We start from the raw sequence: 12,610 nt of genomic DNA, 5'->3' as shown, positions 1-12,610 counted from the left end.
CATGTTTTGATACCGTATATTTTTCCCGTAGATTCTTCCACGAATTATCTATTAACTATTCATTTATTAACATCCCACGTTGCTTTTATTTTATGTTACCATTACAGGAGGCGATAGACAACTACAAGAAGCTGGTCCTGGAGTACGCAGACTCGTTGAGTCGTGTCCGCGACCTCTGTGACCGTGCTGTTGATCCCATGGACTTCGCGCAGGCTGCTGGTGAGATTTAACATCATTATCCTGTTGAAATTGATTTTTTTGGTTTTATGGCATTCAAATGCTTTATAAATATAAATGTATAAAGGGAAAAAAATGCAGACACGTAACACGTAGACATATAAAACTGAAAGAATAGAATAAATTCGATCGCTCTGGCGGGTCACGAGTGGCTGAGTTGGAGAGGCATCCGCCCCGGAATGGCGCGAAAGGATGCAGGTTTGAGTCCCGCCTCGTGATCGAATTTTTTCTATTCTTTATAAATTTATGTCATTATCCTGTTCAAGTTTAGTTTATAAATTAAGTGCAAGAGATGTTCGAATTGCACTAATATACTTTGTGGTAATTGTGCTAATTTATCATTATGTAGATTATATACTTTTTTGAAAAGACGAAAATCTTTTAATCTTCTAAACTTTTACAATTATTTATATATTCTAACGCTTTATTTTCAGGTGAAACAATGGCACGTATCAAGGAAAGCTCTCAAAACGATCCACAGAAATCATTACATACTTCTAGGATCATTACCAAGTGAGTAACTATGAATACATATATTTTAGTGTACATAAACATATTATTATCTGCAATTTAGCCATGTCTATTTCAACTTCAAATTTTACTTATTACGAAAACTATCGAATTAAGAAAAGAACTTTCCAGACACTCAATGACTTTTATGTATCAATTACCTACAAAAAAATGGTTGTGTTATTTCTATTCTATTTTTATGACGTCACGAAATAGCCCAGAATGAATGCTGTTCCTTGTTATATTGCATAATAACTATATTAATGCCCCTATCAAATTAAACCGAACAATATAACTTACTAGGTTCTAATAAAATTTTTACGTTACAGGCTCGGTAACCGTGTGGTAGAAGCTGGTATGTCCAGCTCCAATGTGCAGAAAGATCCAGAATTACAGAAAACATTAGCTGACATCAAAAAGAGTATATCGGCTGCAGCGAACGCACGTGCAGATTTGATTGCTGAGGTACCTAAGTTATAATAAATATAATATGATTGTAGTTAATTTTCTGATATTTCATTTATTAGTTTTATTCATTATTTAATGTTCGGGTGAATTAAAATGAAAAGTAATCATTGTGTAAGCAGTTAATTTACTTTTTAATAAAATGTGACGTTCCATGGACGTAAATATAGTAAAATGTAATAAAATGAACGTAACATTTTATTAAAATGATGGATAATTACGTTATTTTTTACTTTTTGATTAAAATGATTACACTACTGAATTAACATATCATTAATTCAATTTACTTATCAGGTCTTTCGTAGCTTCATTGACACGTTAATCTAAAATAAGCCTTATACACGAACTCCTTTTAAGATATTTTAGTGAATTAGGTAATATAATATAATATGAAACATTTCAGATAATACGAAAAACGGGTGAGATCGAATCAGCACTCGGTGGAGAGACCATTTTCCAGAAGGAAGCAGAGCCAGACCAGCCTATCTTTGTAAGAATCGTTTAAAATCTTTACTTACTGAAATTACTATACACATTTCTTAAAATGAATGGAGGAAACATTTTCATTTATATTTTAGAATAGCTGTTACCACTAGATATTTTATTTCTTTCTTTCTTACATCATATATAATAAGGAAATTTCCTTTTTGTCATACTTTAAGAGGTACCTACTCAAGGTTATCCATTCAAAGTGCGTTCGAAACCTGTTTAACTTTTACCCCTAGATGTCTACAGGTCTATATTTATACAAATAGTTTATCTCTTCTCCATTCTAAATTCTGTATTATTTCAGTAGCAAGCCCTTTTCTGTGTAACTAGTTCAATATTTTAGGTACTACTTGTGTTTCCAGGCTGCAGCCCACGGTCTCCACGCGGCGGTGCGTGATTGGTCAGCGCGAGACAATGAAGTGGTCGCCGTGGCCAAGAGGGTGGCCGTGCTTATGGCGCAACTGTCACATCATATGTATAATGGTCAGTTTACACATGCTGAGTTTTATCAGTGCTTTAACAAAAATCGAAGTAACTATGAAACAAACAAACTATAGGTGTATAGATATTTTGCCCTATGAATTATCCTAATAAAATGAATTAAAGCCTATTGAAAGTCCTTTACCACGCTTATGTGTGTGTTCGCGATGAAATCAAAAACTATTGCATCGATTTTCATTCCATTTTCTCCAATCGATAGCGTAGGAAGATTTTATATCTAATTTGTTACATTTCATACAATACGGAAAGTGTTGTTTTTCACATAAAATTGTATTCTAAAGTATTCTATTAATTTACCTATAGATCGCAAACGAGAGCTGATAGCAACATCAAAGGCGATAGTAGCGAAGTCCCTTGAAGTGACGCAGCTTGCGAGGAAGCTGGCCCTGCAGTGTACAGACATTAGGATACGTAATGTATGTTTTTATGTATTTTAAGCTAAGATTAATGTGTGAGCATTGTTATTATGTTTGACTAAATTAAAGACTTTTTTACGGATTTTAAACGCGATTTATGCATAATATTCGTTTACGATTGCTTTAAAATCCGTTAAAAAGTCTTTAATTTCTAAATTCACACTTGACAAAATCAAACACATAAAATACGTAGGTACCTGCTATACTTTTGACTTTCCAAATTATAAAAAGAGGGCCGCATCGGATGTCAATTTGCTAAAGTTGGCTAAAGACTAGCTAAAAAATCATCATATCATAATAATTTTAAATATTAACATGCACACATTTGAAATCTGCAATTATTGTCCTCAAATAATATTTAAATTAATCGAATGTATAATGTACCTATAATCTTCTGCGCCAGTCTGATTACGATTATTTTTCAACAAGAAAATTAAAATTACCTAATTTACTTATTACTTATTTCTTCCAGAACTTACTTCAACTATGTGAAAGAATAATAACAATAAGCGGTCAGTTGAAGATGCTGACCACAGTCAAAGGCTCTTCTTTGGGACATCAAGGTTTGTTTTTCCAATAAGTACTATTTATTATTATAAATTTATGTATCAGGTACAGCTGGTCTAAATTCGACCTTATTACAATTGAATAAAATTCACGTTAGCATATTATCTTTTCATGGATGTGTTTGCTACTCTTTCAAGTAAAAATTACTAGACGAATTTTGATGAAACTTACAGGAAAACATGTTATAGAATAAACCATGAGATATAGGAATACTTGATAATGCATGCGGGTGAAATCGCGAGGCACAGCTACTATATCTCTAACGTTGCATTGACATCAAACGAGCGAGTGCTCTCTAACCTCACTATATAAAACTGTTTTAGTGTAAACAGGCGTAGAGCATTCTTTCGTTGTTCTTAGTGCGTTCGTAAAGATTCTATGCAATGTTCTAATACTGAACAACACTGAATACGAGTTTTTATTTACATTTTGAGAGAATGCTCTTGCTCTAGCTCTATGTTCGTTTGATGTAAATGCACCATAAAACCACAATAACATGTTTTACATTCCTTTACTAATTTTTAACTATATTCCACAGGAAGCGAAGAAGATAAAGAAGCGATGAACATGCTCGTGGGGAATGCGCAGAACCTCATGATTAGTGTAAGTAATCAATTATCAACGTAATAATTCTTAGGTTTTATAAATAAACACACTGTTGAAGATTTCTTTCTGCAAGATTGCAGAAAGAAATCTTTAATAAAACATATTATAAATAATTTTAACCGGTGAAAGTTTTTACAAAAATTGTTTAACCAGTGAATCTGACACGAGATAATAATATTATTAGGTCTATTTCTATCTTGGAGTAAATTATCCACTCATACTATTGTCCTTTCTGAACTGATTCGCATCTATACGAAATATTATTAAATAATTTAAAGATCATAATTCATAATGACCAAAATAATTGTTTTTAATTTTATTCAATTATTTTTTTCCTATTCATAGATACGAGAAGTTGTAAATGGCGCCGAAAGTGCGTCCGTCAAAATCATGTCGCAAAGGGGAAGACGCATCAAGTGGGTGCGAAGAAATTATTATTAAATATTTTGTACAATTTTATCGTAGTTTATAAGCAGAGATTTATAATAAATTTATTTTTTATTAATTATCTGTGTTTTTTATTTATTTACTCCTGATCATGGCTCCGGAAGTATTTGTGAGATTTATCGTTATTACATAGACTAAACAGTTGACATTGAGTCGATGTAGATTTATTATAATTACTAGTGGTCCGCCCTGGCTTCGCCCGTGGTACCTACATGTTTAAACTATCCTATCTCTCAAGTTGGATCGAACTGCACATGGTGTGCGAATTTTATTATAATCGCTTAAGTGGTTTAGGAGTCCATTGAGGACAAACATTGTGACACGAGATTTATATATATTAAGATAGTGGTCCGCCCTGGCTTCGCCCGTGGTACCTACATGTTTAAACTATCCTATCTCTCAAGTTGGATCGAACTGCACATGGTGTGCGAATTTTAAGGAGTCCATTGAGGACAAACATTGTGACACGAGATTTATATTATATATTAAGATTATTATTTCTAATAATATGACAAGTCATGTTTTATTAAATTTAAAATAATACATAAAGGATAATACTATAGTAGAGCCATTTTAATAGGCAACATTTGACAGTTCAACAAAATTCAACAACGTAACCTAGTAACGACGACGTAGAATAACATGATATTTCGTTTTGTTAGATCTGCACGTTTGCTTAACTTTTTGAAATTACGATTACATATTTATAATAATAATGACCAATACAAGTAATTTTAAGATTTCATTTTACTGATAAACCACTCTAAACATAATAAACAATTTTTGAATTGAAGAACTGACGTCGCTACAATTTTGTGTCAATAAACCTTTTTTCTTTTTAAATACCAGAGATGTTACTCTAAAAGTCGAAATCTGACATCTAGAATCGAATGCATTGATTACTTGTGAATAAAAATCTAAGAGCAATAAACCCTATAGAGTACTTATATGGAGACAGAACAAAATACATATTTTCTAATCTACTTACTCTTAGTCAATAACAGCATAAGCCAGATTGAGATAGCGATAGAGTATCTGCACTGTCTTCAAACGTAGCGCGCCGGCAGTCAGTTTGTTTTCCAACCAGCTGGTGGGCTCAGTGCGTTAAGTATTTTTAACGAAATATTTAGAAAATATAAAGTGTATAGTGTTTCTTTTTATTTGTCAGTGTGCGAAAATGACTATTGTGTGTTCAGCTACCGGCTGCACAAGTCGAATAGGAGTTTTGGATAAAAACAATGAAAAAATATCTTTCCATCGGTAAGTGATTTTCAGCAAATTGATAAATATTTATCTTTTAACCCTATTTGAAGGTTTTATCAAGCGCTTTTTTATAGCTTTATGTTGTTACTGTAACATTAATACACTCTAAGGGGTTGTGTAATACAAAATAAGATAGATAGATAGATAGATAGATAATACTTTATTGCACACACACAAGATTTACATAAAACACAGAAAAATAACAAACAGATGCAAGTATGTACAAATGGCGGCCTTATCGCTAGGCAGCGATCTCTTCCAGACTACCATTAATTTGAACAAGAAAAACACATTTAAAGGAGGTGGGTGAGCAAAAATTATTGCGTTGGAAAAAAAAAAACATTATTACATATATTTATAGCATAAATTATATAAAGTAACAATATAATAAATCAGACAATACATATTATATATACCAAAAATAAATAATTATGCGAATAACCTGATATAGCGTAGAGGAGAAAAGAAAAGGACAACAGCAATGAAATGGAGTGAGGATTAAGAAAGTGATAGATAGTGTGCCTTGAGGAGGTTTTTGAAACTGCCTAAAGTTTGAGCTTGTCGAACAGCTAGAGGGAGCTCATTCCAAAGCTTAACAGCGCGAACTGCAAAAGAATTGCTGTAGAATTTGCTGTTTGCGACTGGGACACGTAGAAGCAGAGATTTGGATGAGCGAGGGAACGGAGATACAGAGAAAGCGAAATTATTCTTGAGATAGGGAGGAGCTTTAGGATCGAAGAGGATGGAGAAAAGAAGATGAAGGAGAAAGAAGGAAAATAATTGAATCTTTTAAAAAAAAAGTCACAATATTAACACGTTTGACATTTTGTTTACCACCGTAGTGTTGTAACACATCTAGCGTATATTATCGATTTACGACAAAAAATCTATTTCATATTAACGTTGATTTATTTATTTTGTTACTTGTATTAGATTTATATGTAGTTGTTGTTGCAAATAATAGATGTAAATTTTCTTTGACCGCAGGAAAATAAAAAATACCACGTGGTTGTTTTATTTGACTTATGTGTTTTGTTTGTTGTTAATTATTTTATCTTTTAGATTATTAATAAATTCATTTTGTTTTAGATTTCCTAAAAATCCAGAGATAAATAAAAAATGGGTACAAAACATGAGACGAGTAGATTGGACGCCGTCGAAATCTGCTAGATTGTGTTCACTGCATTTCGAGCCTGCGTGTTATCAAGATGGATACTCTAGAAAAATTCTACAATCTTATGCTGTACCAACTATATTTCCAAACCAATTATCTGTTTCAAAGGTAAGTCAAAATAATGTCATGTTATTTGTACCATAAAATACCCCACAATATAAAAAATAAAAAAAATCACAATATTTATAACATGTCTTTTTAGTACTTATAGTGGCCTTATAATATACGCCGAAGTGGGTCGAAAATGTTGTACTATTAATTGTTTTAAACTTTCAGAAATGTCCTAAGAAGCGACTGCTGATTTCGAAAATCTCTAACGAAACTTCAACATCTTCTAGTCAGGAATGTCAGACTGAAAATATTGTAAGTATATGAATATAGTATTTAACAATAATCTGTCGTATCGATATGTTGTATAAAAAGTTAAGGTGGTGCGTATCAGTGGAGATTTGTCTGATTGTAAGTGGTATTTATTTTAATTAATTGTAACACTAGGAGTCCGCCCTTGCTTCATTCGTGGTACATATGTATTATATAGCCTATGTCACTCAAGGATAACGTACCTATCCAACGTCGCTAGAATTTTTGAAATCGGTCCTGTAAAATTATACTTATCTACATTTTGCCCACGGCTCTGATTGCGTGAAACTGTACCCCGCACGTATCTCTCCGTACTCCTGGCTTGCTTTCTTGAATATCAGTGTAGAAGTTTAAGCGTACGTGAAGGCATACAAACAAACTCACTCACATTTCTCATATTATATTGGGAGTTATATTAACTATTTTTTTGTTTATTTTCAGAAATGTCCTAAGAAACGACGGCTAGTTTTGAACACTAGTAATGAAGACTCAACCTCGTCTGCTAATCAAGGATATCAGGATGAAAATGATGTAAGTGTATGGATAGAATGTTTTTATACCGCTAGGATGGGAAACGTATGCATCGACGACGCATTGCCGACCCTCAACCATCCGTTTAATATAAAGTATTATGAATTAAAGCTGCTGCGTATGCTGTGTATTATGAATTAAAGCTAATAATAACATTTTCAAAAAATAAAAACAAACTTGATAATGTTCATTCGATAACAGTTACTACAAAAACCGGAATTTAATATATATAATACTAGCAATCTGACCCGGTGTCTTAAAATTACCAGTATCGTCGGAGTCTATTCCATGCAAACAAATAAACAATCAATAAAATATTTCTTTCTGTTTTTTTTTTTAATATTAGTATATATAAAACTTTAGGAACTTTTAAACTTTATGTGTTAATTTTTTTTTTAGGATCCTATGACTAAAGAACTTAAATCTAAACTGGAACATTATAAAACGATAGCAGAAACGCGTGGGAGAAAATTGAAAAATTTACAACGTAAATTTTCAAGGGTTGTAAAGAAAAAGGATAGCCTGGAGGTTATTTTAAACGGTTTAAAATTAGAAGAAGAGAAAAAGTCAGTAGTTAAAAATTCTATTGATTTGGAAAATCCAGTTGTATCCCGATATTTTCTAAAAGCACAGGGTTGCTCACTGCCCAAAGAATACCCAAAAGAAATAAAGCAATTCGCACTAACACTACACTTTTTATCCCCAAGAGCGTATGATCACGTAAGAACTAGCTTAAATAATATACTACCACATTCTAAAACTCTGTCACGATGGTATCAAGTCATAAATTGTCAACCAGGTTTCACACAAGAATCTATAGAGACCATAAAATCCCGTTGCGTAAAGTCGGATAAAACATTGTACGCTGCATTGTCCATCGATGAAATCGCCATACGAAAGCATGTCCACTATGATGGAACAAAAACTTATGGGTACGTGGATTTTGGGATGGCAATGGAGGAATGTAGTGACGAATTGCCTTTAGCGACAGAAGCTTTAGTTTTTATGGTTACATGCGTGAACGAGGCGTGGAAAATACCGGTCGGATATTTCATGGCTAATGGTTTGTCAGGGGAACAGAAGCACAATTTAGTTATTCAATGTATCCGGCTGCTCAATGAAACTGACATAAGAGTGATTTCACTTACTTTCGATGGTGCACCATCTAATGCGGCAATGGCTACAAAATTAGGCTGCAATTTAAAAAAAGAAAATTTGGTGACCCATTTTAAAGTTGATAAACAAGAAGTCGCAATCATGTACGACCCTTGTCACAATATAAAACTTTTAAGAAATGCATGGGGTGAGAAAAAAGTTTTTTTAGACAGCGAAGGAAATGAAATTTCCTGGATATTTGTAGAGCGATTGCTTGAGTTACAAGCCATTGAAGGTTTACATGCAGCTAACAAACTCACTGTGGCACATGTAAATTATGGAAATCAGAAAATGAAAGTAAAATTGGCAACGCAGTTATTGAGTAAATCTGTAGCGGACGCTCTGCAAACATGCAAAGAAAAAAAAATTTTCGGGTTCGAAAACTGTGATGCCACGATAAAGTTTATAAAAACAATTAATGACTTATTTGATATAATGAACTCAAGAAATTTAGCGTCTTATGGTTTTAAAAAACCTTTAAATTCAAAAAATATTTCTGAAAGCAGAGCCAAAATGCTCGAAATTGATGAGTATATTAATCGTCTCAAATTATTGGATGGCACTTTTGTGCTAGATTCTAGAAAAAAAACTGGTTTTCTTGGATTTAAATTTGCATAAAATCGGCTTTATTCATTTACGACAAATTTATAAATGATTCTAAACCTGAATTTTACTTTCTTCCTCTATACAAATTGTCACAGGACCACATAGAAATTTTTTTTGGTGCCATCCGATCCATGGGTGGATTTAATAACAATCCATCAGCATATACATTTATGTCCGCATATAAAAAAGTATTAGTCCATGCAGAGTTTAAAATAAGTAGGAATGGAAACTGTTTGCCTCTGGACGACATAGGAATTCTGCATTCGGCAAATCCGAATTATGCTAAAGCAATCAATGATACGGCTCAAAAAGCTAGATTATTCGATGATAACAATGTAGGTACAGAGAACCCAGAGGACACAGAGTATTTTGACCACGACTACACATTTAATCCAAACTTGTCAGAATTTTCAGAAATGGTAGTTGTGTATATTTCTGGTTATGTGGCAAGAAAATTAAATAAAATAATCCTCTGTGAAACATGTTGTAAGAGTTTAAACAGTGAGACTATAGAAAATGCTTTATTAAATCCTCCTTCCTATTCAAATGCACATTTATTAACAGTTAAAGACCGGGGGGGCTTGTATAGGGCATCATCTGATGTAATTAGTATATGCCTATACACAGAAAAGATTTTCCGGCAATATTTAAAAATTATAGGTATTTCCGAAATTGGGAAACAACATAATATATTAAAAATTATAATTAAAGTGTTAAATATGTGCACGAATAAAAATATTTTCAAACAACTGATTGCTCATAGCACAGATAATTGTGTATTGAACAATCACTTACATCTTTTAATTAAGTCTATTATTGATTTATATATTAAAATAAGAATACACTACGAAGTCAAAAAAGTTGGAACTCCGAAGGAAAATATTAGAAATAAGTTTACCAAAATAATTTTATTTCAAGGGCAGTAACCCTGAGTCTTAACTAGATATTAAGGTAATTTGTTTTAACAAAAACGGTAAATTTATTGTAAAACATATTAAGTTGTATATTTTAAACTAATAAAGGCTTATTTTATTTTATTTTTTTTTATTATTTACTAGCGGTCCGCCCCGGCTTTGCCCGTGGTACATATTTACGTTTTCCATCCTCGTACTTCAAGGAATATAATAAAAAAAGAATTATCGAAATCGGTTCAGCCGTTCTCGAGTTATGCGCTTACCAACACATTTTGCGATTCATTTTTATATTATAGATTAACCCTGAGTAACATGGCTATTTTAATTTTTAGGTTTTTTTGTTCTTGTTTATTTATTTATTTATGATAAGAATGAATAAATATATTAAGATACGCCAATTAAAAGGTACACCAATAGGTAATGAAATATGCGAGCATATATTATGACGTAGGTATGTGAGCAAAGACTAGTATAAGAATTTTACAAATGATAATAAAGAGAAAAGATTTAAATTTTTTGTAGGTATAAGTAAGCATTGATCACGCTTGTAGATAATAAATACATTTGATCAAAGAAAGAGAAAGATCATTTCCTTCTTTATTTTAAATTACATTTCAAGTTTTAAAATTTCTTTTATAATGTACTAACTTTCCGCCCGCGTTTTTAAGTATGTACAAAATTTCATTGTAATCGGTTCCGCAGTGAAAGAGTAACATCCCTTCTCACATAATTTCGCATTTATTATATACGTAGGATTAAACAAATAATGTATTCAACTGAAATTAATTATAAGTTTTGTTTTTTTATTATTTATTATTTCACGAAACCGTAAATGCAAAATACATTCACGATTTTATCGATTGAAGCACATCCCATCACTATCACCTTCTATCTATCTAAATACGTACCTATAGTAAAAATGGTGCCATGACTATGTTGAAACGTAGCTTGTTGTCTATAGCTGTCTCATTCTTTCATACGACGTTTTCTTTAGATAGAGAGAAACAAATATATGTAAATTGTATACGCTCGATACAAGTACTCTATAGGTTAATTGCTCTTAGATAAAAATCATCATAAATTAATAAATTCGATTGACAAATGTTTCAAATCCGTATCGATTAATTCACTTTAATCGATGTTTTTATGCAAGTTACATCTCTTCGAAGATAAAATTGATAGACGTCAAATGTTGCCTATTAAAATGGCTCTACTATAATATACTATCTATAATAGTATATTAGCACGGCATTTACGAGGTTCTGAATATTTTTACATATTTTAGTAAGGCGCTTTAAATTTTAAAATATTTTGATAGTTCATTCATGTAGGTATACCTATTTTGCTATCTTCTATAAAACATTCTCAATCAATTAAATATTACAATTGAACTGGTTTAAGACTAGAAAATATATTAATTCTATTGGTTTAAAGTATGTCCGAAATCCTCCAATATGGGAATTGTGAGCTGCCTGATGCCTCCCATTTTTTCATTAAACTCAAGAACGAAAGACAGAAACAACGGAATAATTAAAATTTTCAGAATTATGTACTAAAGCTTAACTAATTTCAATGAAAGCAATCTGTAAAATAAATTCTATATTCAAAACGATTAGTTTACGATAAATCGTCATGTTGTAGGTATGTCTTGTAGCTATACGACAAGACATACCGTCTGATCGTCAACTCGTATCGATCCGATTTAGTTTGCCCCTACTAAGGATTAACATCGCGAAATTCTCACTTCTATCGTGATACACAAATTCTGAATAAGTCGACGATAAAATATTAATGAGTGTTTATGCGTAAATAGATTTACTTAATGGTTGTAAAATTCACATTCAACTATTTCGTTTGATCGCGGCATAACGTTTCGTACAGTTGGACCGATTTTGATAATTATTATCATTTTTGATGTGCGTTATTGTCAAGACAATATTTCCGGAAATTTAAAATTAAGAAAGCATTCAAAATTATATTAATTGTATTTAGTAAATTGTGAGGTAATATTATTTTTGATTAACAATAAAAAGTAATTTAGAAAGAATCTTATTATTATTTCCTACTTATATTTGTAATGGGAAAGTTTGTAAGGATGTGTGGATGTAATTTCAAACATTTATTTGTTCAATTTGATCTGTTCCTTTTTCACACAAAAACAGCTGATCAGATCTGTATGAAATTCAGTTTTAAGATAGATGTTAACTGTTAAGGTGAATTAGCACGCATATGTTACCTACCTAATTTTACCCAACAATTTACTAATTTTACCCAACAATTTACTCAGACTTTTCAATTCATATTTTTAATTACACAATTAACTATATGGTGAGGTTTAGGTACTAAAAAATACAACGTAAACATACATC

At 31.8% G+C, this 12,610-nt stretch overlaps 1 protein-coding gene across 1 annotated transcript in view; it reads left to right on the top strand.

The window, feature by feature from the left end:
- The window catches only part of LOC123703391 (talin-1-like), a 64,175-nt gene extending 59,876 nt beyond the window's left edge, over positions 1 to 4,299 (top strand). Inside the window, exons 79-87 of the mRNA XM_045651319.1 lie at positions 108 to 219; positions 672 to 750; positions 1,077 to 1,212; positions 1,616 to 1,702; positions 2,064 to 2,184; positions 2,506 to 2,618; positions 3,091 to 3,181; positions 3,724 to 3,788; positions 4,137 to 4,299. Of these exons, the coding sequence (XP_045507275.1) occupies positions 108 to 219; positions 672 to 750; positions 1,077 to 1,212; positions 1,616 to 1,702; positions 2,064 to 2,184; positions 2,506 to 2,618; positions 3,091 to 3,181; positions 3,724 to 3,788; positions 4,137 to 4,232 (900 nt within the window). The 3' untranslated portion in view covers positions 4,233 to 4,299. The remainder of the gene's footprint in view (positions 1 to 107; positions 220 to 671; positions 751 to 1,076; positions 1,213 to 1,615; positions 1,703 to 2,063; positions 2,185 to 2,505; positions 2,619 to 3,090; positions 3,182 to 3,723; positions 3,789 to 4,136) is intronic.
- The last annotated feature ends 8,311 nt before the right edge of the window (positions 4,300 to 12,610 follow it).

Source organism: Colias croceus, chromosome 26, assembly GCF_905220415.1.
Source record: "Colias croceus chromosome 26, ilColCroc2.1".
Classification (NCBI taxonomy): Eukaryota; Metazoa; Arthropoda; class Insecta; order Lepidoptera; family Pieridae; genus Colias; species Colias croceus.
This window is presented reverse-complemented; position numbering and strand designations above follow the sequence as displayed.